The following is a 26,356-nucleotide window of genomic DNA, read 5'->3' as shown; positions in this document are numbered from 1 at the left end:
GGCTTTGTACCAATAACACTTTATTTACAAAAATAGTCAGTGGGTTGGATTTGACCTGCAGGCCATAATTTTCTTACTCCTAACCTAGTGTATACATGTATGGTATAATGAGTTAAGAAAAGTTTTGGCTCTTGAAAGGAACAGCGTTTGTGTAAACATTTCAAAAGGGCATCAGTGAGGATTCTAACACTATTATTTCAAAAATTAGAAAAATAGGCCGGGCACGGTGGCTCAAGTCTGTAATCCTAGCACTTTGGGAGGCCGAGGCGGGTGGATCACGAGGTCAAGAGATTGAGACCATCCTGGTCAACATGGTGAAACCCTGTCTCTACTAAAAATACAAAAAATTAGCTGGGCATGGTGGCGCATGCCTGTAATCCCAGCTAGTCGGGAGGCTGAGGCAGGAGAATTGCCTGAACCCAGGAGGTGGAGGTTGCAGTGAGCCGAGATTGCACCATTGCACTCCAGCCTGGGTAACAAAAGCGAAACTCCATCTCAAAAAAAAAAAAAAATTAGAAAAATATATATCACTAACAGCTGTTTATCACATGAACATATAGTTGATATCACTCTATTTACATAAATTAGACATAAATAAAACCATATGTAGACTAAATATTGTGTTACCATTTAGTTGGTTTTCTCCTTTATTCCTGAAAATTTATATCTAACAAGCTAATGCAATGGGAATATTTACATCAACTCAAGTTTGTTTTCTCCAGGAGGCCTTTTTACACTATCCCACCTCCCACCGTGTGGTCTCAGAGCTGAATTTTTAAGGGCATGTTCAATTAGTACTTGTTTAAACACCTAATTATATTCTATTCAAAATTATTTGTGTGTGACAAGCTTTCACCCCATTATATCATAAATCTTTTGAAAAAAGGAGCCCTAACCTATATTTACATCTTTCTAAGAATACTTACCTGTGAAGTGGTATAATCCAACCAGATTGGAAAACACAAGAAATGAAGACGTTCAGAGTTCTTTTTCCAGCCTGTTCATTAACTTCTATGAACAGTTATTATTTCTCCTCCTTTTAGTGACCAGCTGTAACTATCTTCAGACTGAACTTGAGCTATAGGAAATAACCCAGAGAGCAGCGTCTTGCTTTTTGTTTGGCATCCAATGAGTGCTGGGAATATCACATGCACTTTGCTGCATACAAAAGATTTGGGACCTTCTACTTGGATCTAAAATGTCAGCAAGATACTGTGATGTCAAAAGCAAGAGTTAAAACAGTACTACAACGTATCATGAGAAAGAATATTCTTGTTGCTTATATCTTGGCCTATGATCACAGAGCAACACAATAAAATAAAAACCTCTGAGTATCAAGGCTAGAGAGAAGATATGTTTCATGCTAGTGTACTGAGGGATATTAACTTGGTAGAGATAAGACACGAGATGGTGGGATGTCATCCCAGCAAGGCAATTGTCATATACAAACAATTTCAGAAAGAATGTAATTAGGTGCTTAAACAAGTGGAAAAGACATGGCCTTAAGGGCAGAATGACTGAAATGGAACTCTTGCGGCTTTTTGTTTCAGTCCTTCTTCCTCTGAAATTGGATTCCCATCTTTGCCATTTCCCACTTGGAAAATAGAAGGAAAGATTCTGTCATGAGCATATATATTACGAGGTTTGTGATGCATTTGCTGATAGTATTATTTTTCCTCTTTGAATAGCTGAGGAATAAAAGTTTGGCTACTGACCCCTGTATTTAGCACTCTACTGGCCCTCCATTTTTCAGCAGCCCCATCAGCCACTATCTCTTTCTACTTACACAAGCCATTTTGTTCTAGAGCTGCCGTAGGGGTAAAAAGTACATCATATATCTTGATACCCATCAACACTAGCTGTTTACCCTGCCCGAGTTGCACATTTACCCTTTGTCTTAGTTTCCCAGGGCTTCCATAATAAATTACCACAACAGGGTGACAAAACAACAGAACTTTTTTCTCTCTTTGTTCTGGAGGGTAGAAGTTCAAAATCAAGGTGTCAGCAGGACCATGGGAAGGGCCTAGGAAGAATTCTTTTTTGCCTCTTTCTAGCTTCTGGTGGCTTCCAGCAATGCTTGGTATTCCTTGGCTCATGCCTCTGTTGTCACGCAGGCTTCTTCTCTGTGGGCATCTCTTGTTTCTCTCCTCCTCTAGGGAAACTAGTCATTGGATTTAGGGCCTACCCTAATTCAGTGTGACCTCATCTTAACTAACTACATCTACTATGATGATATTTCCAAATAATCACATTCTGAGGTTCCAGGAGGACATGAATTTAGAAGGGACACTATTCAACACAGTACACCCTTCATCTTCTGACTCCAACTAAATATCAAATAGATCCGATACCCATCATGAAATAGATTTCTTTTTTTAATTAATCGTACAGTGGTGATCAATCAGTGTATGCATTTAATTATTTCTGTCCTGTAAGAGCTATGGGTCTTGCCAGATTTCATGAGAAAAGTTGAATTTGATCATTTTGAAAGGCCTTACATTTTCTCTGTTGTGACATCTTGTGCAGTGTAGATGCTTAGATCAAAGATAAGAACTTTAATTAGAAAGTTTGCTGAAAAAAATAATTCTTCCCCCTCTTAGGAGACAGCTCCCATCTTCAGTAGCTTTCCATGGCATTTTTGAGGCCCTTTTGAGGTGTGCAACTCTTTGGTGCTTATAAGAAGTACTAACTACTTTGATGCTTTTGAAAGGGGGGAGGGAAACTAAGCCACATGTGTGGTTTATGGATGCTAATTACCGCCACATTTAGATGTGTGAAGAAGGGTGGCTGGAGCAAGCTGGGAGAGACTGAATCAGCCCCGCCTAGGCACTGGCTGAGGCTCCCGCCGTACTGCTCAGCACACGCAAATATATGCTTTAAAAGGAAGTGCCGTTTTTTATCAAAATATTACATCTCTCAAGCCCAGATCAAGACCTGTCACTCATGGGATGCGGGGGTTATCTTACAAAATCAGCAGTGCTCTGCTGCAGAAGTTCACTCACAGGGGATTTCTGTAAGTGCTTACCATGGGTAGAGCTTTTCAGCTTGTACTGTGTCAAACGGGTAAGTTATGTTAGTGATAAAACCGAGACATCTCTCCCTGAATCTTTTTTTTTTTTTTTTTAATCACTCTGTCACTGAGGCTGGAGTGCAATGGCATGATCTTGGCTCACTGCAGCTTTAACCTCCTGGGCTCAAGTGATCCTCCCACCTCAGCCTCCAGAGTAGCTGTGACTACAGTTGCATGCCACCACGCATGGCTAATTTTTTTTTCTGTAGATACAGGGTCTTGCTTTGTTGCCCAGGCTGGTCTGGAACTTTTGGACTCAATTGATCCTCCTGCCTTGGCTTCTCAAAGTGCTGGGTTTACAGGCATGAGCCCCTATGCCTGGCCCTTGAAACTTTTTAACAGAAAACATATCTGGATTTGTGTTTTCATAACTAAGCTGGTAGCACAGCAAACTGAAAGGAATGTATAGGAAGATATTTGACATCTGCAAAAGGGCCATAGGCAGTTGCAATGGTTAACAGAAAAATTGGGTGGCCCACTGTCCTTAGTGGATCCTCTGGAGAATTTTCTCCCTTCTTTTTGCTTTCTTTATCCATGAAGCAGTAGTGTTGGTGCCTCCTTTCAGCTGGATTAAGAGAATGCATAAAACAACCTTATGTACCTGCTAACTTTCATAGCAGCTTTTCTTGCCAAGTGAGTTCTGCTGTTCAAATAAACTTTGGCACCAGGCATGGTGACCCGAATCATTGTATACCTTGGTGCAGTTTGATAGCTACAGGAAGATACCCTGCTGAGGGATAAATGAGGAGTCCCAGTGGTATGCCAGAATCAGCTCATAGTTGCTTGTTAAATTTTCAGGAATTTGGTATGCTGGCTGACTCCATGTTGGTAGCTTGAAATTGGCCATGGTGGAGTACTTATACCACTGAGATCAGTGAATGCCACCAATAAGCCCTTCCCCCATCCTGAGCTTGTTGTTAAGCATTTGCCAGTACACCACTGGACTGAAGACTGAACAAAATCCTGTCCTGGCTCATGAGAACTATCTTTTTCGTTGTTTTTGTAATTTGTCAGCCCAAAGGGATTTTGGGTTTTGGGTGTTCTGTTTTGTTTTTGTTTTTATTTTGTAATTCACATGAAAGAGAATAGTGTTAGAGATGAGAAGAGTACATGAGCTCTCTGCACAACATAGTAGATGGGATCTAGAAATTTTATCTTATAAAATATGGGGGGGTCACGTTATTACAAGTAAATGAAATATAGTAAATATAGTAGATGGCTTTTTTTGTTGTTGTTTTTGGCAGGGTTTTTTTTAGTATATACTGTTAACAAAAAGCACAAATCAATGACAGTGAAGCTTAGACTGGACACAATTGACCATACATTAAACCTTAAAAGACCCAAATGATCACGAGGCAGTTACTTCCTATCCATTCCCATAACATAATAACTTTAGTTTGCTCTTGTCAGAGAAGTGGGCAAGGGTAGACAACTGGAGGCAATCAGCAATCCTGTTACATCCAAATTTGTATACACTGTATTGTGGCCAGGTCTTATTGTACTTGATTGTGTCCCAAAGACATGGCAAGGACAGTTTATAGTTGTATTCTTTTATGCCAAAGTTCTGGGAATATAGTAAACACTCAGTGTTTATCCATTTTTCTTTCTGCCTTTCCATCCAACCATCCATTTATCCATTTATCCCCTGCAATGTTCACAAGTGCTCACTAAGTAAGTATTGGTTCATTAACTAAAGTGAAGAACAGCGTGTGAGTACATTTTGGCAACGGGGTCTTTTATTTTAGTAGTGTTCTTCAAATGCTGGGAAAACTTTCCAAGGATTGTATGGGAGTAAATGATTTTAAGAGAATCAGTTTCCAGATCCACAACTTCAGTATATTCTCTTCCTCTCTTCCTAAAACTGATCTGCCTAGAAGACTGCTGCCATTGAACTAGCTTGCTTTCTTTCTTCCTTTCCTTCCTTCCTTCCTTCCTCCCCTCCCTTCCCCTCCCTTCCCCTCCCCTCCCCTCCCCTCCATTCCCCTCCCCTCCCCTCCCCTCCATTCCCCTCCCCTCCCCTTTCCCTCTCTTTCTCTCCCCTCCCCTCTCCTCTACCTCCCTTCCTCTCCCCTCCCCTTTCCCTCTCTTTCTCTCCCCTCCCCTCTCCTCTACCTCCCTTCCTCTCCCCTCCCTTCCCCTCCCCTCCCCTCCCCTTTCCTCCCCTCCCCTCCCCTCCCTTCCCCTCCCTTCCCCTCCCTTCCCCTCCCCTCCCCTTCCCTCCCCTTTCCCTTCCTTTCTCTCCCCTCCCCTCCCCTCTCCTCTACCTCCCTTTCCCTCCCCTCCCCTCCCCTCTCCCTCCCTTCTCTTCTTTTTTTTCCTTTCTTTTGACAGGTTGTTGCTCTGTTGTCCAGGCTGGAGTGCAGTGGGATAATCACAGTTCACTGTAGCCTTGACCTCTTGGGCTCAAGCATCCTCAACCTCCTAAGTAACTAGGACTGCAGGCATGCACCACCATGCCCTGCTAATTTTTTAATTTTTTGTAGAGGGGTCTCACTGTGTTGCCTAGGCTGGTCTTGAACACCTGGGCTCAAGTGATCTTCTTGCCTTGGTCTTCCAAATTGCTGAGGTTACAGGCATGAGCCACCATGCCCAGCCTTCCTTTTCCACTGTGTAAAAGAAAAGAACATTTCTCCCATCTCTAAGGAGTAAGTACATCCAGGATGCCAAACAAAAGATCAGTTAGATAATTTCTTTTATCAAACTTTCATAAATTATTTCCCCTCTATCCTTCTCATTAGGAGATACATTCCCAACAAATTTTACTTTTTGCATTTGGTAATTATAGTTTTATATGCATTGATCAAAAATTATAATATACTTATATTGTTTTACTCAATTGTATGTTAATAATTGTAATGCTAATTCAGTCCAGAAGAAAACACATTTTGACACAGCACTTTATGTTAACAAAATTACTTTATTGGGTTTTTGTTTTGTTTTGCTGCAGATACATATAATGGATTGAACAATAGATGACTCAGTCATATAAAGAGTACTACATTAGGATAAAATTCCATGGGGGAAGTGAAATGGAAATAGAAGTACAAAGAGAAATTTTCTGATTTTCTTGAAAAGCTTATTATGTATTTTTTAATTTATGATGGAGTAAATCAAATTACAAATATGTATATATTCCTAAGTAGATACATTTGAAAGGGTGTGGTAACAGTTTAAACTGTCATTATTTACAACACACAAACTTTCTGCTTTCATTTAAAAATATTTAAACTCATGATGAAAAATTATAGATATCAACCTAGTATGTACTTAATGTCTACTATGTATAAGAAAGCTATATCATTTTTCAAAATTCTTTCAAGGGTGCTGGAGCAAAACATTAGAAAAATACCTACCACTATTATATGAAGTATACAAAATGTAGCACAGAAGTGTCTGTAAGTCTGAGCCTATTTAAAGGTCAAAGGCAGATATTCTCAAACCTGAGATCTCAGGGTTTGAGAAATCAATCAATAGTATGTGAAATTTTGTGTTTATGGGTAGGTGTACTCTTTTTCTAGGCAAAGAGTACAGTTCTCAAAGATGTTCATAACCTAGAAAAGATGAAAAAGATCTTACCAAAGCATGTAAAGTCTTAAGACATTTGACTTTGCTGTTTTCATAGTAGTTTTATATGCATTGGTATGTGGAGTTGCTTCCAACATAAAAAATTTTGGTTCAGTTGTTTATATACAGAAGAACACTAATTATAAAAAATAATGTAATAGATACAATCCCCCTTTCTTCATCATCATCCCTAAATCCTACATCAATCTTTTAATTTTATTCCTTGCTTATTCCTTTTCTTTTTCTTAATTTTGAGAGAGAAAATTACAGTTGCTTCATCCATAGAAAAATGCTGAATGGAAATTTGGAAAACAGTTTTTAAAAGAATAGACATCATCTGCACCTGACAGTTCTGTCCCATGGTTTCTCCCAGGATCTCATCAGCAGTCTAGCAATAGGTTGACATAGTATTCAGGCTCAGAATTAGGAAAATTACATTTGGAAGTGACTAATAACACAATACTTTCAAAGCTTTGGATTTTAAAGTGACACACACAGCAGGTGAATGAAGCTGTCAGTGCCAGGCCTAAAGGAGGACCCTGGTAATCCAGCCCTTGGTGTATAACCTTCAAACACCAATAAACAAGATTATCTGGATTTAACATGTGACCTTTCTCATTTTGACTGGTAGGTCCAGATGTTTTCTCATTTAGCTGCTTGGTTGAAATCTGCTTTAACTGACTGCATTTGGATCTAGATTTGAGGTTGCAGAAATGACAATCCTGAAAACTATATTCTGCAGTGGGTGATGCTGTCTAAACAGTAACATATGGAGAGCCACGGTTTAATATTCAAAAATAATTTGTGACCTTACCCTTAATAGATTTGCTAATTATGTCAACTGAATAAGTAAAAATGGGATCATGATAGATATTTCACTATATTCATCAGTCTGGTGGCATTAAAGACATTGACAAGATGTGTTAGAACCAGCCTTTTCTGCACCTGCGTCTACAGAAGCAGAAATCTCAGCCAGTGCCTTTGTTACCCTTTCTTACTCCTTAAGTAAGTTCATAGCAGTCCTAGAGAAAATAGGAAAGGCTCTTTGTTAACTTCTTTTAAGTCAGTCTAGGCTGTGGTAATACCTCCCATCCACCAACATTTGAAGAAACAACATTTAATGGTCCATTATTACCTCTCTTCTTTACTTGGAGCCCAGAACTCTCTCTGGCATTTTTATATGACCTATTCCTTATTTACCATCAGCTTGATTTTCTGGTTCTAGTCCTTCAGGTTGTACTAGTTCTTTCTCTCTCTGAGATTATATAAAAAAGATAATTCTTTATTTTCTTATTTTGTCTTAGGAGACAACCCACCTTCCTGAATGAACCCTCAGAGAACTTACCCAGGTGCATTTATACCACTGCTGCTTTGCAGTTCAGAGATAGTGCTCATTAACTAATTAATAATCATAGCCTAGTAAAACACACTAAATTATTAACAGAATAGAAAGTGGGACAGTATGGTCCATAAAAGCACAAAATATGACAAAGAAGTAATACATCCTTATGTATCTGGATCCTTATGGATTTAAGCCCAATTTAGAAAGAGCAAAAATCAGTAGTTAGGTATTTGTCTGAAATTGATAATAAAATAACTAAATATCGGAAATGTCCAATCAGGCCAACTCTTCTGTACTTGAGTTTTTTTAATCCTCCTTTCCTACTGTCAAGTAGCAGGTGCACCTTGCGTTTTTCAATGAGCAAAATCTTGTTAATTTTGTTGAAAGGGAATGAAATCAGCAGCACAGGAACAAAAGGAGTTAAAGATAGTTTTCTGAGCATTTGTCATATGGAAGTAATCATAGCTCAGAAACTATACTTATCACGATGCTTCTTGTAGTCGTTGGTGAATGGGTAGCTAAACATTCTCCTTTTGAGACAGTCAGTATCAGAGCTATCAATTTTATTTTGTTTTGTTTATCTGTATAGATTTCTTTTTAAAACAGCTTTAATGTGCTTATAATTTACGTACCTTTAAGTGTTCAATTCAATGACTTTTCTAGAAAATGTACAGAGTTGTACAACTACCACCACATTTTAGAACATTTCCATCACCCTAAAAAATCCTTTGTACCTGTTTGTAGTTGATCCCCATTCCTGCCTGCAGCCTCAGGCAACCACTAATCTTACTTTTGTCTCTAAAGAGTTACTGTTTCTGGGCATTTCATATAAATGGAATAATACAATATGTAATATTTTGTTTCTGGCTTCTTTTACCTAGCATCAAGTTTTTGAAGTTCATCTATGTTGCTGCATGTATCAGTAGTTTGTTTCTTTTATTTTTTCTTAAAATTTTTAAAATGGGATCTCACTATGTTGCCCGGGCTGATCTCAAACTTCTGGGTTCAAGTGATCTTCCCACCTCAGCTTCTGGAGTAGCTGGCAACATAGAGAGGCCCTGCCTCTACGAAAAACAAAATTAAAAAACAGCTACTCAGGAGGCTGAGGTGGAAGGATTGCTTGAGCCCAGGAGGTCGAGGCTGCCTAGTGAGCCATGATCATGCCACTGCACTCCAGCCTAGGCAACAGAGTGAGACTCTCTCAAAAAAAAAAAAAAAAGAATACAATTGTATTCATATAGTACATTTTGATTATCAATTCACTGTTTGATGGACATTTGATTGTTTGCATTTTTAGCTTCCATGAACATTTTATGTACAAGTCTTTATGTGACATAGGTTTTCACTGCTTTTGAGCAGATACCTAGGAGTAGAATTATTGTATGGTAAATTTATGTTTAATTTTATTAGAAACTGCCCTACATTAGTTATTGATTGCTATGTGACAAATGACCCCAAACCCTAGCAACTTAAAACGTATCATCCCAGGAATGCAGGCACAGCGTATCTGGGTCCTCTGCTTCAGTCTCTTCCAAGGCTGCTAACCAGATATTGACCTGAACTATGGTCTCATCTAAAGACTTGACTAGGGAAGGATCAGTTAGCTTCCAAACTCACTCATGTGGTTATTGTCAGGATTCAGTTTTTGAATGCTGTTAGACTGAAGGCCTCATTTCTTCACTGGAGGTTGACTAAACACTGCCATCAGTTCATTGCTCTCCAGCTTACTTCATCTCAGAAGCCTGCAAGAAGCACCAGAGAGAGAGAGAGAGAGAGAGAGAGAGAGAGGGAGAGAGAGAGAGAGAGAGAGAGTCACAGTCTTTTGTAACCTAACACAGAAGGGATACCTTCCATCACTTTTCCATGTTTTTCCATTAGAAGCAATCACCCAGGTCTAGCCCACGCTGGAGAGGAACATTACACAAGGGTGTGAATGCTAGGAGCGGTTTTAGAAGGCTGCCTACCATACTGCCAAATTGTTTTCCAAATGGCTGTATCATTTTACACTCCAACCAGCAACAGATAAGGTTTCTATTTTCTTCACAGCCTTGCCAATGCTCTTTATTGTGTCTTTTTCATAGTAACCATTCTAGCAGGTGTGAAGTCGAATCTTATTATGGTTTTAATTCACACTTCTCTAATGACTGATGATGATGAGTGTCTTTTCATTGGTCTGTTGTCCGTTCATATAATTTCCTTGGTGAATTGTTAATTCACATCTTTTGTGCATTTTTAAAATGTTATTTATTACCTTAGAAAAGCCAAAGACTACTTTTGTGCATTTTAAAATTGGATTATTTGTCTTATTATTGAGTTGTAGAATATTTTATGAATCATGTTTTCAGTGTTACAGCTAAGAATCTTTGCCTATCTCAAGGTCATAAACGTATTATGTGTCAGCTACTATGCTACGCCTTTATATACATTATTTTGCTTGGTTTCATTACTGTAACAGCCCTGTCAAATATAGATATTATCATTACTGCAACACAAATGAGAAAATTCACAGAAGTCCAGTAACTTGCTGAGGTCACACAGCTAGTTAGTACAACTTGAACCTCGGTTCCATCTTACTCCAAAGCCCATGTTCTTTTATCAGAAACTTTCAAAAAAAAAAAAAAAAAGGCATTCAACTCTACTTTCAGTGGAAAAAATAAGTAAAATACCATATTGTCCCTTCCCTGTAATTACTGATACCCATCTGATGTTACTTGAATGTTGTTAGTAGAAACCTCTCTGTGATCATTAGAAGTTGCCATTTGAAATAGAAAGGACATAGATTCTTAGTTGGCCAGATTCCATTCTAGTTTTATTCTGCCAGACAATATTTCCTCCACAGTTTCTGATAAAGCTAGGATGTGTCTTTGCTTGCAGCCTTGAAGTATGTTACTGGGCAGCTGTTAAGCAGTTGTTACACTTCACCCCAGGGATGAACATGTTCCAGTGACAAGATAGCTTATTCCCTTGTGTGCTTTTAATGTTGTATATTCACCTAGGAGAAGTCAGTGCTGAGTTTCTTCCATTACCTCTCAGTGCTCTAATTCCATTATTTGAAAACCAGGGAGGGAGGAAGGGAAGAAGATGGCAAATGTTAAATTATTTTCTTATATTTTTTATTTTAATTTAATGCTAAAAAGAGCAAGAATCTTCTAATTCTTAATCCTTATACTTATTTCCTTCTCGTCCAAGAATCCTTTATACCTTTTGGGTCTGATTGTTATACCTTAAGTTAGAAATACAATTTATTGTTTCCCTCTATCCTGGACTAATATGCTAGCTTTAGGCAAAATTGTAATCTGTGCAGTTTTTTAAAACACTGTCAACTGTAATTTTGTATTTGAAGCAAATAACGGTATAGTTGTTCATGCTTTCCTTTCTTTCTTCTTACCTTCTTTCCTGCCTTACTTCCTTGTTTAGTAAGTAGTCACTGAGCTCTGTATCAGGCACAGTGCTAAATGTTGATAGAAGCAGAATAATATACAGACATTGACATCAAACAGCCACTATGCAGAGAGGACAACGGAGAATATTATAGGAAGAGTAGATTTGGAAAGAGAGAAGAAATGGGAGAGATAACGAGCTTGTTTGCAACTTGTTGAGTGTGAGATAACTGTTGGAAATTCATGAAGTGATTGTATATGTCAGGAAGTATATGTCTGGGGCTTAGGAGGGAATATGTCAGGAAGTATATGTCTGCAGCTCTCCAGGCCTTGAGAATCAATAGCAATAAAAACTTGGAGACAGAGTATGTAAAGTGAAAAGGCAAAGGTTTCGAAAAATAGGCCCCGGGAGATAATTCACATCTAGGAGATAGAAAAAGAGAAGTAAATAGAGGGAATAAGTAAATAAGTGAGGTAGGAGAAGAACCAGCAGAGAATAAGCTAAGGAAAGAGGTTTAAAAAACAGGGACTGGCCAGTGGCATCCTATTGCAGAATGGTGGAGTAGGAAGAGCAGAAGCCATACCACAGTGGGCAAAGAAGTCAACTAGAGGACTGGCTATCACTGTCAGGCATGACCTCATTCTGATGCATTAAGAGAAACTACATACTGCATGACAGCATCAGAATTCTATAGACAACTTAGGGGTATATTGTGATTTACTACTTCTTCTCTGCCTGGCCTGGTTATTATCACTAAACTGGTTCAGGCTGACCAAGTTCATTCATTCATTCAATTTCTTTTCTTTTCTTTTCTTTTTTTTGAGACAGAGCCTCACTGTTGCCCAGGCTGGAGTGCAGTGAAGCCATCTTGCCTCACTGCAACTTCTGCCTCCCGAGTTCAACTGATTCTCCTGTCTCAGCCTCCTGCATAGCTGGGACTATAGGCACGTGCCACCACATCCAGCTAATGTCTTCTATTTTTAGTAGAGATGGGGTTTCACCATGTCAGCCAGCCTGGTCTTGAACTCCTGGCCTCAAGTGATCTGCCTGCCTTGGCCTCCCAAAGTGCTAGAGTACTGGGATCACAGGTGTGAGCCACCGCACCCAGCCCATTCATTCAATTTCTAAAGTAACTCCACCCTTGTCAGGTTCTGGGGACACAAATATTATTTAAACCTGCTCCTCACCTTGAAAATATTCCTAGTCTATATGGGAAATAAATACACTAACTGTGATATAACACAAAACATGCTGTATACACCAAGAACTACTTATGCTCTAGATATAGAAGACATTTTCATTCCTTCCTTTACCTGTGACCCTGAGTTTGGCATTATGACAGTCAGAATGTTTTTTAGCCAATTTAATTGTATTTCGATGACAGGTTTTAAATTTTACTAAAAATTGTATCTTAACATGCTTTAAACTTTTTCATTGCTTTTTTTAAAAAAGAGTGAATATTCTATGCCAGGGAATTTTTAATGAAAAGGAAGTTTTTTTCTTTTGGATTTATAAATGAAGCTCCTACCAGGTGCATACGTTAGTCTACGCTTTGTTTAGGCCAGTCCAAAACTCCAACCTCTTTAAATGTATATTCATCTATTATTTTTTGATAGGTAGAAGTTATTTCTCAAAAATACAAATACAAAACAGTTTAATATGTAGATGAAAATCATAGAAAAAGTAATTGTTGTAACGGGCAGAAATGAAACAATATATTTGTAGACTCTTTATACTTTAGAAAGACCTTTCATACATCATGGCCTTCAGTCCTCACAATTCTAGATAAAGAATTATACCTGGCCCCATGACATTGGAAGAGCTTAGCCCAGCTGAGAAGCTGGAACCTTACCTACTGCTGATGTGTAGTGTCTTTCTGTTGTAAAAGTAGTAAATCTCCTGTTGTTCTAATGGGGAAGTAAAGAATTGCACTGAAATTATTATTTGTTAAATATTATTATTTTGCCCATGAATGAGGTATTTGATAGTCAGAAAAGGCAAAGATTAATGTTATTAGTAAAATTGAGGTGGTTCCTTTGAAATGGAAACTTCTTATATGCTAATGTCTTGAGTTTGAAGTGATGTGATTTACTGATAGCCAGTTTAGATTTTTTTTTTTTTTTGAGATGGGTCTCACTCTGTCACTCAGGCTTGCTGGAGTACAGTGGCCTGATCACAGCTCACTGCAGCCTGGACCTCCCCAGGCTCAGGTGATCCTCCCACCTAAGCCTCTTGAGGACCACAGGCATGTGTGACCATTCTTGGCTAATTTTTTTTGTTTGTTTTTTGTAGAGATAAGGTTTTGCCATGTTGCCCAAGCTGGTCTAGAACTTTTAAGCGCAAGCAATCTGACTGCCTTGGCCTCCCATAGTTCAGATTCTTTAAGGGCAAATTTTAAAGTCCAATGACTTTAATTTTTTTTTTTTTTTTTTTGAGATTGGGTCTCACTACAGGCTGGAGTGCAGTTGCATGAACATAGATCACTGCAGACTTGACCTCCTGAGTTCAAGGGAGTCTCCTGCCTTAGCCTCCTGTGTAGCTGGGACAGCAAGCACACGTGACCACACCTGGCTAATTTTTTATTTTTTGTAAAGACAGGGTCTTACTTTGTTGTCTAGGCTGTTCTCAAACTCCTGGGCTCAAGCAGTCCCCCCTCTCTGCCTCCTGAAGTGTTGGAGTTACAGATATGAGCTATCGCACCTGCCTCCTGAAGTGTTGGAGTTACAGATATGAGCTATCGCACCTGGCCAAGAATATATTTCAGTAAGAACTTAAACCTATAGAATTTTATCCAAACCTGTATTGAGATGTCAGTATTTTGTCTCTTGTTAGCCTGGTTCACCTTTTTCACTTTTTTCCTAATTTAAAAATTGGCATTTTCAAAATTAACAGATGTTCATTATTTTCAACTTTAAAAGATAAAAAAGAAAACATAATGGATTTTATAAACCAATGACCAAAAGTTTAGTTTGCATTGCAGCTTTATAATTTTACTGGTTAGCAAATATTAAAACTTTCCTTACTGTTTAGTTCTCAAAATATCATCGGTTTCTCTCTCATTACTTTACATACAAAAATGTAAATTAGAAAACAAAAATGACCCATCATTTCAGTGTTCTTGTTCCTAATACAATGAGGTCATTGTGGGAAAGAAGTATAGATATTAATTTTATAAGAAAAACTGTTCTAGTTCATCTGTTTGCGCTAGATTGGGTGACAGTAACAAACTTTGTAGATAGAATACCTACAATACATATATCTCCCATTTTGCTATTTAGTGCTTCCAGCTTCTAAATCCTATTAACAGCTGTCAAAACCTGGTAAACTATTTAGATGCTTTCACAATTTGTTTAATTGGATAGTTAGAAAACGGCATGCTAGAAAAGCCCACCCCGCCCCCCCCCCCGCCTTTCTTTTAGCCTGGCTGAACATCTGTAGCATTAGGGCCTCATTATCTCTGAATTGGCATAGCAAATCAGTGGCATCATTAAAGTGCCACATTAAGATGATTAAGCTTCTTTGTTATCCAGTTGACTTCTGCATGTGCTGAGGATTTCATGGTTATGACCCCCGATCCTTGTAAAACACTTAAATAACATCACCCTTTCGTGCCTTCCCTAACATCCTCTATCTTGTTTTGTCCCTTCTCACAATATCTCTAGCAAACCTGAAGATATTACTTTCAACTTTGTCCTTCTTGGAGTTGGATTCTCAGATATCATAGATTCAGGTGGAAATTCAGAACCCCTTTTTTACACTGGGAAATTCCTAGTAACAACATGCTCTCCAAGATACCCAAGTTGCCTGTTCTGTTTGCCATCTTTGATGGGTTCTTCTCTCCAACTGAGCATTTTATGTGCCTGTAAAAACAAACTGAGGCACAGTTGGCTGAAACTGCTATTGCCCCTGAAGGATTTAGATGTTGGATCCTTTCCAGGACCCATTGTTTTTGCAGTGTCTCAGGTGAAACCAAAAATGTCTACTCTGGAGTGCAAGCCTTTCATGTGATAACCATCACCCCAGGAAATGAAACCATGTGCATCAGCCTCAGTGAGCCAAACCTTTGTTCTCTTCAGCCTACAAAATTCTCTCTGGGGTGTGTGTGTGTTCGTGTGTGTCATCTTCCTAAGAGGCCTCCAAAATATAGACAAAGATGGGAACAATTGTACCCTAGAGTGGCTCCTTTAGAAAGAAGTTTAGTTTAATCTAATTTCCTATGGGTTAGATTCAATTTAGACATCTTTTCCCCACCTCTGGGAATGTATAGCAATTACCTTTATCAGCAATTTGTGGTTTGGTAGGGTTCTTTTTTCCACAAGTTCAGTTATAAAAAATGTACTCAGGAAGCATTTAACTTTTTTTATTATGAAATAGATCATATGTACAAAAAGGCAAGTGTAATTACAGTTATAGTTTAAAGAATAATAAGAAAACATCCATATACCCACCACTTGACTTAAGAAATAAACTTTTGCCAGTGTCTATGAGGCTTCTTGATAGTCTTCTAAGTGTCAACTTAAGATGTATGTCTAAGAAACTTGATATATATTATAAAAAAATTAGAATTGAACCTGAACCTGGGAGACAGAGGTTGCAGTGAACCAAGATTGCACCACTGCACTCCAGCCTAGGCAACAGAGTAAGACTCTGTCAAAAGAAATAAAAGAAAAGGAAGGAGAGAAAAAGAAAGAAAGAAAGAAAAGAAAGAGTGAACAAACAAACCAAATTTGGGATTATTCATACTATAAAAGGTTTATTCACTTTATAAAAGGCTAAAAATATAAAGAAGAATAAGACAGGTGTATGAGAACAAAAAAACATAATTTGTTTTTCTAATTAAGGGTATCAAGGAAGACTGCATGGAAAAAGTGGCATTTAAACTACATGTGGAAGTTTGAAAACACTATTGAAATGGTAGGATATTTTAGGTGTGGGAAAGGCTGGAGAATAAGTTTGGAGAACTGTGATTCTCAAACTTTAATGTGCATAAGAATCTTGAGGATCTTGTTAAAATGCAAATTCTGGTCCAGTAGGTCTAGGTTGAGGCCTGAGCGCCTGCATTTCTTTTTTTTTTTTTGAGATGGAGTCTTGCTCTGTAGCCAGGCTGGAGTACAGTGACGCAGTCTCGGCTCATTGCAACCTCTGCCTCCTGGGTTCAAGTGAATCCCTTCCTCAGTCACCTGAGTAGCTGGGACTACAGTTGTGCACCACCACGCTTGGCTAATTTTTTGCATTTTAGTAGAGATGGGGTTTCACCATGTTGGCCAGGATAGTCTCGATCTCCTGACCTTGTGATCTGCCTGCCTCGGCTTCCCAAAGTGCTGGGATTACAGGCGTGAGCCACCGTGCCCAGCCAGAGCACCTGTATTTCTAACAAGCTCCCAAGGGGTTGCAGAACTGCTTATCCAAGGACCTCACTTTGAATAGTAAAGTTCTAGTATAGAGAGAGAGAAAGGTGACTCAAGAAGGCTGAGAAATGAGATGATTAAGTAGTCCTGGGGTCAGTTCTGGACAGGTGCTTGAATGCCTCTTTAAGGAGTTTGGATTTTATCCTATAAGCAAATGAAATCACTGAAAGTTTTTTAACAAGAGTTTCATTGCTACAGCATGATTATTCTGGCAATAGGATGCAGTATAACAGAAGTCACATGTACTGTGGGCCAGTTAGGAGGCGAATGCAATGATATACTCATATACCAGGAATTTATTGGATATCTACTTTATGTAGGGCATTGTTTCAAACTCCAGGCAGTGGCTCTCAGACTCCATTGTGCATAAGGTTTATCTGGAGAGGATGTTTTCAAATACCTATCTCCAGTCTCTACCCCCAGATTAGTAGATCTATGGTAGGAACCCCAAAATTTCTATTTTAAAAACATATAACCTCTGGTCTTACAGATACAGTTTAAGCAGTGTCAAAGGGAATTCTGAGTTACACACACACACACACACACACACACACACACACACACACACTGTATAGCTTCTGCCCTCAGCTAGCTTACATGTTTATGGGGGAGACTAGAGGAGGTGAGTTTGTACGTAACCCAGGAAGAAGGAGCAGGGTATTTTCCAGCTGGGGGATCTGGGAAGGCATAGTAGCTGGGAGACAGCATATTAGTTTGACCCTAAAATAAATATGTGTAGGACTTGGACCTGTGGCCATGTTGGGGAAAGATCTTTTAGGCAGTGGAAATAAATTTGAACAAAACTAAGACTACATAGAAGTTCTTTAGTTAAAGATCTAAGTAGTTAAAATAATTATGCCAAAGATAGGTTGGGGCCTTTTAAATTCTGTTTTTGAGTTTGGATTTTATTTTGTTGGCAGTGGAAAATATTGAATAATTTTGACAGGGCTATGACATGACCAGAGCTAGAATTTAGGAAGAACAATCTTGTAGCAATGAGCAAGATGAGCTGGAAAGGAGAAAGAAGGGAGGCAGGGAGAACAGTGTGGGGGCTACGGCAGTAAGTAGGTCATGGGAAAGTCATAGGGTCTGAGAATTAGGTAATGGGCATGCAAAATAGTGGAGTGGAGAAACAAATTAGTGACTGGACAGAGAGATAGAACCACTGAATGATTGAATGTGGGGCCCAATAAGGAGAAAGGAAAGATGATCGTAAGGATTCTAGCCTGAGTAACTGGGAAGATGCCTAGGAAGCCTTTGGAAATAGAGGACTAAAAAATATACACCTAGAGTTATATATTTGGGGATTAATCATATAAGATGTTAGTTGAAGCCTTAAGGATTAATGAAATTGACATACAAGAGGGGTATAGAGCGAAGAAAAAAGAAGGTTAAGGACAGTATTTAGGATGCAGAGGGAAGAAAAGGGGCAAGAAACAATGAGAAAGGCAAGGAAAGAAGGTACAGTTTCACTGAAAAAATAGGAGTGCAGGGGCCGGGCACAGTGGTGCACGTCTGTAATCCCAACACTATGGGAGGCCAAGCCAGGTGGATTACCTGAGATCTAGAGTTCAAGACCAGCCTGGCCAACATGGTGAAACCCTGTCTCTACTAAAAATACAAAAAATGGCCAGGTGTGGTGTCTCAAGCCTGTAATCCCAGCACTTTGGGAGGCTGAGGCAGGTGGATCACGAGGTCGACAGATCGAGACCAACCTGGTCAACATGGTGAAACCCCGTCTCTACTAAAAATACAAAAAATTAGCTGGGCATGGTGGCGCATGCCTGTAATTCCAGCTACTCAGGAGGCTGAGGCAGGAGAACTGCCTGAACCCAGGAGGCGGAGGTTGCGGTGAGCCGAGATCGCGCCATTGCACTCCAGCCTGGGTAACAAGAGCGAAACTCCATCTCAAAAAAAAAAAAAATTAGCCAGGTATGGTGACATGTGCCTCTGATCCCTGCTATTTGGGAGGCTGATGCAGGAGAATCACTTGAACCTGGGAGGCAGAGGTTGCAGTGAACCAAGATCACGCTACTGCACTCCAGCCTAGGCAACAGAGTGAGACTCTGTTGAAAGAAAGAAAAGAAAAGAGAAAAGAAGGAAGGAGAGAGAAAGAAAGGAAGGAAGGAAGGAAAGGAGTGCAGAAGAACAAGGAATGGTGAGTAATCAGTAGTGTCGAGGACTATAAAGAAGTTGGAAAGAGTGGCATATGAAAAGGCATTGAATCTAGGATTCAGGAGATTATTGTTGGTGATCTTCAAGGGAGCAGATTCAGTGAACTGTGAAGGCAGAAGCCAGATTACAGAGAATTCTGAGTCCTTTTTGAGGCTGTAGTGGCAGTAAGCATAGTCTACCTGTGTCTTAAATATGTCTGGAAAGGAATGTTGAGAGAGGATGAATTTAGGTATGATGCAATGAAAGGTGAAACCAAATTGCAAAAGGAAAGGAAAAGAAGAGTTGGCCCCTAGAGAGCCAGATGACACAGTTGATAGATCTTGGAGACTGACTTGATGTGGAGATTGAAAGAGAAAAGGTTCCACAGTTTTACGTGGAGACTAGAAGAAGGGAGATTCGATTTGTCAACATAAATAAGTCATAAATTAGAACCAAGTTTGGGTTCAAGATGACAAGCTTGATGTTAGACATGTTCATTAGTATTTTCTAAGTAGAACACCCCTTTTCTCTGCTCCAGTAAGTCTTCCAGGGAATGGAATGAATCTCTTCATTAGAGCAGGCTAGTGCCTTTCTGGTTGTTTTGGTGGACTGTATTTGGAGGCTGAGTGCTAAGCCCAATATCTCTCAGGAATCTCATTCATACCTTAGATTCTAATTTATTGGTTTTGTTTTGTTTTTGAGATGGAGTCTCACTCTGTTGCCCAGGCTGGAATGCAGTGGTGCAATCTTGGGTCACTGCAACCTCCACCTCCTGGGTTCAAGTGATTCTCCTGCCTCAGCTTCCCCAGTAGCTGGGAGTCACCATGTCCAGCTAATTTTTCTATTTTTAGTGGAGATGGGGTTTTGCCATGTTGACCAGGCTGCTCTACGAACTCCTGACCTCAAGTGATCCACCTGCCTCGGCCTCCCGAAGTGCTGGGATTACAGGTGTGAGCCACCATGCCCGTCCAGCAATTTATTATGGTTTACCTTGAGAAGGTAACAGAGTTGATTTAGAATAAATTGGAATCTGGTTGGGTGCAGTGACTCATGCCTATAATCCCAACACTTTGGGAGGCTGAGGCAGATAGATCACTTGAGGTCAGGAGTTCAAGACCAGTCTGGCCAACATGGCGAAACCCTGTCTTTACTAAAAATACAAAAATCAGCTGGGCATGGGGGCACGTGCCTGTAATCCCAGGTACTTGGAAGGCTAAGGCAGGAGAATCATTTGAACCTGGGAAGCAGAGGTTGCAGTGAGCTGATCATGCCACTGCACTCCAGCCTGGGCGCACTCCAGCCTGGGCAACAGAGCAAGACTAGTTCTCAAAAAATAAAATAAAGTAAAAATAAATTGCTGATCCCCAGTAACCATGCAGAGAGGCCATTCAGGTCATTCATCTAAAAGTGGTAAGACTCCAAAGGCAAACCAGCAGCTATGTAGGCCCAAGGGACTTCTCTAATGCTGTGTCCCTGTGTCCTTATGTCCCTGGGTCTCAAATACTGTCTTTCTTGCTCTACAGCTGACTCTTAAAGGGCTAAAGCTAAGATCTGCTCTTGAGCCAGGATGGTGTAGTATTGAGTTCCAGGTCAGGCCAACTAAAGCCAAAATCCTGAGGGAAGGGAACAGCTCTGTTATTTCCTCTGTTTTCAGAAAGACCCAACACATTGAACTTACTATATTTTAAGGTTCAGTGACCATGGAGTGGCCTGAGTCTGGTCATGTTCACATTTTCTAACCAAAATGGAAAGGATCCTTTTCTGCTGGCCTTTTCTATCGGCTGTTTTTGGTTTTCAGTAGCTGAAATTTTCCGTTGAGGTTCTTTTAAACGCCTACATGCAAACTGAAGAGCACTCAAGCTTTGGTGGGATATTACCCACAGCTGGAGTGATGGAGGAAGGCAGGCGGGTATAAGCCTCAGGTGCATCCTTCTCTTAAAAAAAAATTAAAAAAAAAAAAAAAAAAAAAAACCACTGAAGCCAACAAATTCCATTTGAAATCAGGGAAGACCTATCCAGAGAAAAAGGAAGTGAACCTCTTTCCAAGTAGGAAGCAGATGTCATTTCTTATATAACCAAGATCCACAGGGTGGGCAAATTTGAAACATGTTGGACTTATCCTACAGCCCTGCATCTTTGCTAGTCAAAGAGTGAAAAGTTGTGAACCATGAACTGTGGTAGGAAGCAGTGGAACAGTGTGGCAGCCCTGGCTCCTCTGATGGTGGTTAGGCCCTGTCTTGCTCTATTAAGCAAACACAGTTAATATAGATGAAAGGTAACCTTGATAGAAGTGAAAATTGAAACTTGGGTTGAAGGTAGCAAGCTAGGCACAGCTGCAGTTGTACTTCCTCCTATGTGGCAAGAGGAGCAACACTTACTGATGTTTTTTTGGAAGGGATGTAATTTTTTAAAATATCTTTTTTCAGAGTGTTTTGGGTTTTAACATTTACTCCATTGATGGGAGGGTGTGTAATATAGTTGGTAAGAATCCACTTAGGCCTTAGATGTCTAGTGTGTGAGGTCAAATCCAAGTAATTGATAGTTCAAGGATAAGTTTTGCGTTCTAATCACACCTCTGCTAGTAACTAGATGTGTAACCTTGGACAAATGACTGAAAACATCTCAGATTTCCTCAGCTCCCAAATTTCCTCATCTGAGAAACAAGAGGGTTGGATTAGATGATCTTAAATTCCCTTCTAGCCCTACGCTCCACTGATGTGTGATTCCTCACACGGAGTACAACTTTTGATTTCTAAGGACCGATGTTCAAAACAGTAAGCATTTATATAGCATATTTTATACATGAAAAATAGCTTACAAATGTTTATTATTCTTACATCAGGCAAATTTTTAGGTTTTGTTAGTCTCAGTGCAAGTATATAAATTTGTCTTCTTGGTTTCTTATGTTCTTCATATGTTCTTATGCTCTTCATTAAGAGTATTACAGCTCTTCTTTTAAATTTCATTTATTTACATTACAGCTCATACGATAGTAATTGGTCAGCCAGCTCACTTGAGCCAGTCCCTCCTCCCCTATCCAGTCCTATTATACAATCCTCGAGTCCTTGAGTTTAGTCCTCCCTAACTTGGGACCTAAGGGTCTTTCCCCTTATTTAGACTGAGCCCCATTTACCTGTGTCGATGAAAGTGATTCCTCGGGTTATATGAAAGAATTACTTTTCCTTTTGTCTTTGTCAACACTATTTCATTAGTACTGACAGCTTCCTCTACATTCAATGTTGTGCCTTTATCAGCTCCAAGAGAGACTGAGATAAGATGTGTTTTAGCAATTCATATACGTGGAAGAGGAAGAGGCAAAGCATGGCTTAAAATTAGAAAAACTACATTAACTATTTAACTCTTAATCTTAATGGCTTACACTGGATGCGTTTGAAGGATTCAAACAATATTTTCTCCTTGAAACTTAAGATTACATCACCTTGCCTTTTTAACTGCAGCCACCAAAAAAAGTACTGGATCTGAGAACCCGTCCTCTCCCCTAGTAATGGAGAAGAGTTGCTCAATGTTTGTTTCATGGCCACTTTGAGCAGACAGCTAAAATCTATTATCTGTATTTTTCTGGATAGCATAAAACACTATCGCCTGTTTTTATGTGTGTAAGTATGTGTGTTTTCCTCTGACTGTGGTTCTGAATTTAAATAATGTGCGCTCATGCTAATGGTGCTTTCTTGTTTTGTAGATGTACAGTGTTTTGTTAGCTTCATTTGGTATTTAATTGTCAGTTGTGGGTCTCTGCTGTTTGAGCTGCTTTGATAGCTTCAAGTATAGTCATTGTTCATTTCTTGCATTTTTTTCCCTGCAGATGATTCAATGAAAGTGAAAGATGAATACAGTGAAAGAGATGAGAATGTTTTAAAGCCAGAGCCCATGGGAAATGCAGAAGAGCCTGAAATCCCTTATAGCTATTCAAGAGAATATAATGAATATGAAAACATTAAGTTGGAGAGACATGTTGTCTCATTTGATAGTAGCAGGCCAACCAGTGGAAAGATGAACTGCGATGTGTGTGGATTATCCTGCATCAGCTTCAATGTCTTAATGGTTCATAAGCGAAGCCATACTGGTAAATAGTCTGCTTTTTGCATTCTTCCGAAAACTGTCCTAATGCAGCCATGTGAGAAATGAAGTGGTGGAATTTGGAACTTTTGGTTACTTTCATTGATTTTTGCTGTAATGCTGATGTATCTCTTTCTCTCTGCATTGCCATTAACTCGGTGCTTTTTATCCCTGCCTTGCCATGCATTTGGCAAACATATTGCAAATGCTATGAATAAAAAAAGACTGTAGAGAGCACAGTGTTCTAGGTCAGCCAAAAACTTTTTCTTCAGTTTCTAAGTAGGAGTTGAATTGTGTGATTTGCTTCTTAGCCATCTTTCACATATTTTTGCATAACATTGTTAATAAGAGCAGATCTTCTTATCGTATTGGGTTCAAATTTGGTAAATGAAAGGATATAGTTTTTATTTCTGGTTTAAAGGAATTTATCTTCAGACAATAAATGGGCAGTCTATAGAAATGCAGACAAATGCAAGCATCACACCTGAGCCAGTACATTCCATCCCACATCTCATATGAAGACTTTAAAAAGGAGAATTTCTAGCCCTCAACGCCTTGTTAGGACTTTAGTTTGTGACTCTTTTTTCAAAGGAGATTATATTCAAAAGGAATACTAAAAAACTAGCCAGGCATGATGGCAAACACTTGTAGTCCCAGCTATCCTAGAGGCTGTGGTGAGAGGCTCACTTGAACTCAGGAGGTTGAGGATTCAGTGAGCCTCTTCACCACTGCACTCTAGCCTGAGCAAGAAGACCCTGTCTCAAAAAAAAAGGAATACCAAGTAATATAAAAACTTACATCTAGGGCCAGGCACAATGGCTCAGACCTGTAATCCCAGCACTCTGGGAGACCGAGGCAGGTGGACCATGAGGTCAAGAGTTTGAGACCATCCTGGCCAACATGGTGAAACCCCATCTCTACTAAGATTACAAAATTAGCCGGGCACAGTGGTGCATGCCTGTAATTCTAGCTACTTGGGAGGCTGAGGCAGGAGAATCACTTGAATCTGGGAGGCAGAGGTTGCAGTGAGCCAAGATGGTGCCACGGCACCTCAGACTGGGGGACAGAGCAAGACTCAATCTCGGGGGGAGGGGAAGAAAAAAATTGCATCTAGAAAGCACTTCTGGAGCTACTCTTGTTTCTTTGCTCTGATTCAATATGATACCTAAAATAGCCTTGCTAGGTAGGTGTGTTTTCTCTTCTAGAGAGGAGATTTCATAAGTAAGTCTTATGATTGCCTTGAAATGCAGCTCCCAACTGATCCCAATATGAACAATAACTGTTTAAAAGATGAGCTTTGGCCCTAGGCATCTAATCTCTGCATATCCTTTTCCACTTGCCTGTGATCAGAAATCTCCTTTTTTGTCCTTTTTAAAGGTGAACGCCCATTCCAATGTAATCAGTGTGGGGCATCTTTTACTCAGAAAGGTAACCTCCTCCGCCACATTAAACTGCACACAGGGGAAAAACCTTTTAAGTGTCACCTCTGCAACTATGCATGCCAAAGAAGAGATGCGCTCACTGGGCATCTTAGGACACATTCTGGTAAGTGAGAGAATGAGCATTCCATGTCTAGTAACTGCATTCCTCAGAGCCCATGTGGAAGCTAGAAAGAGTTAAGTATGGTTTCAATCTGTCATTCTTGTTCTGAAGGGTTACAACAGCAGAGACCTCTAGGGCTAATTACACTACCATTAAGGCATTAATTGTTCTCCATCTGCCTCAGTGGAGATGATCATCTCCTCACCATCCTTGCACCCCTAGAGAACACCACAGTCAGATAGGAAGAGCCCACCCTATAAAAATGTCTTTTTAATTTTTGTGAGAAAATTATAGCCATCAGTATTTTCTTCGGGTAAACTTTATTAAAAGATTATTTTCCTAACACACACATACACACACACACACGCACGCACACTCTTTCCATTCAAAAGACAAGCAAATGATGTACAATTTTGTAAATTATGAAAAGCTAATCTAGACATAAATCATTGTTTGGGGGCTACTTTTTGGCCATTAGGGATAAATTTCTTAAATCCAACTTTCCTCTTGATCAGCCCACTTTTTTTTTGTTTGTTTGTTTTAATAGACATGAGGTCTCCTTATGTTGCTCAGGCTGGTCTCAAACTCCTGAGCTCACGCAATGCTCCCACTTTGACCTCCCAAAGTGCTGGGATTACAGGCATGAGCTGCCATGCCCAGCCAACCTACTTATTTTAAATCTCTAAAAGATGAACAGCAGTAAGGATTCATAAAAAGCTATGTGCTGTCTTGATGTTTTTACTCTTTATTTTGACCAAGATAATACTTTCTTTTTTCAAGATTGAGAATTTCCTTCCTAGAAAAATAAGACTGAGTTTATTTTCAAATTTGGGACCTCATGTTCTTGATGTTATCTGGCAAAATTTTAATTGGAAAAAAAGGTTTGTTTTTATGTCAGTTCACATCTACTGCTTTGACCAAAACCTAGCCCCAAACCTGAAACTTGTTATAATTCAGCCACTAGGATTAAGCAAATCAACCCCAACAAAACCCACCATGGAAGATCATAATTGGCAAATGAAGCCAATTTTCTTTTATAGCTCATTTTTCAAAGTAATGAATTAAGGATGAGTTTGGTTCGAAAAAATTAGAATAGTTCTCTACTGTTGCCTTTTTCAAGTAAGAAACAATAGCAGGCATTTTAAAGACAGATTCTAGAGGACCCAATTTATGCAGAAACTTAACATTTTTAGTCCTAGCAAACCTGCATTTAATTTAGGATTCCATAAGGATCTTTTAGTGCTTTAAATCCCAAAGCCTCTGTTTTAAACAGAACAAGAGGAGTTCAAAAATAAAAATTTTAGCCCATAAAACTGACAAATGTATTGAGTATATTTTATCAACAATCAGAAAGACCAGCCTTGAACAAATAGTTGAAGTTATTACTTACACATTTCAAGCAATAAAGCATTTGGGGAGTTGGCAGAATAAGGTTGCCTGAATTGTATGGGTGAAACTTTTCCTTCATTTTAGACATTTAGATGAAGTCATTTTTACAATTCATTTTTATTTTTGAGACAGAGTCTTGCTCTGTCACCCAGGCTGGAGTCCAGTGGCACGACCTTGGCTCACTGCAACCTCCGCCTCCTAGGTTCAAGTGATTCTCCTGCCTCAACCTTCCTAGTAGCTGGGATTATAGGTGCCCACCACAACTCCCAACTAATTTTTGTATTTTCAGTAGAGATAGGGTTGCGCCACAATGGGCAGGCTGGTCTCGAACTCCTGACCTCGGGTGATCCGCCCTACTTGGCTTCCCAAAGTGCTGGGATTACAAGTGTGAGCCACTGCACCCAGAGCATATTTATTTCTATTATTCAA

The 26,356-nt window shown here is 39.5% G+C and overlaps 2 protein-coding genes across 6 annotated transcripts in view; one reads left to right on the top strand and one right to left on the bottom strand.

Annotated features, from left to right (window-relative positions):
- The window catches only part of IKZF3 (IKAROS family zinc finger 3), a 95,739-nt gene that overhangs the window by 45,728 nt on the left and 23,655 nt on the right, over positions 1 to 26,356 (top strand). For 2 of the 4 annotated variants that reach the window (XM_035301442.3, XM_002748529.8), the window contains 2 exons: positions 22,743 to 23,003; positions 24,374 to 24,541. In XM_035301442.3, the coding sequence (XP_035157333.3) occupies positions 22,743 to 23,003; positions 24,374 to 24,541 (429 nt within the window). The remainder of the gene's footprint in view (positions 1 to 22,742; positions 23,004 to 24,373; positions 24,542 to 26,356) is intronic. The other 2 variants (XM_078374342.1, XM_008997501.5) reach the window with 1 other exon arrangement.
- The window catches only part of GRB7 (growth factor receptor bound protein 7), a 76,429-nt gene continuing 56,040 nt past the window's right edge, over positions 5,968 to 26,356 (bottom strand). For both annotated transcript variants that reach the window (XM_078374339.1, XM_078374340.1), the window contains one exon: positions 5,968 to 9,718. Coding sequence is in view for 1 of the 2 variants with exons in the window: in XM_078374340.1 (XP_078230466.1) it covers positions 9,711 to 9,718 (8 nt within the window). In the remaining variant the exon portion in view is untranslated. The remainder of the gene's footprint in view (positions 9,719 to 26,356) is intronic.

This window comes from Callithrix jacchus, chromosome 5, assembly GCF_049354715.1.
Source record: "Callithrix jacchus isolate 240 chromosome 5, calJac240_pri, whole genome shotgun sequence".
Lineage (NCBI taxonomy): Eukaryota > Metazoa > Chordata > Mammalia > Primates > Cebidae > Callithrix > Callithrix jacchus.
The sequence above is the reverse complement of the archived record's forward strand: the minus strand, read 5'-3'. Positions and strand labels throughout refer to the sequence as shown.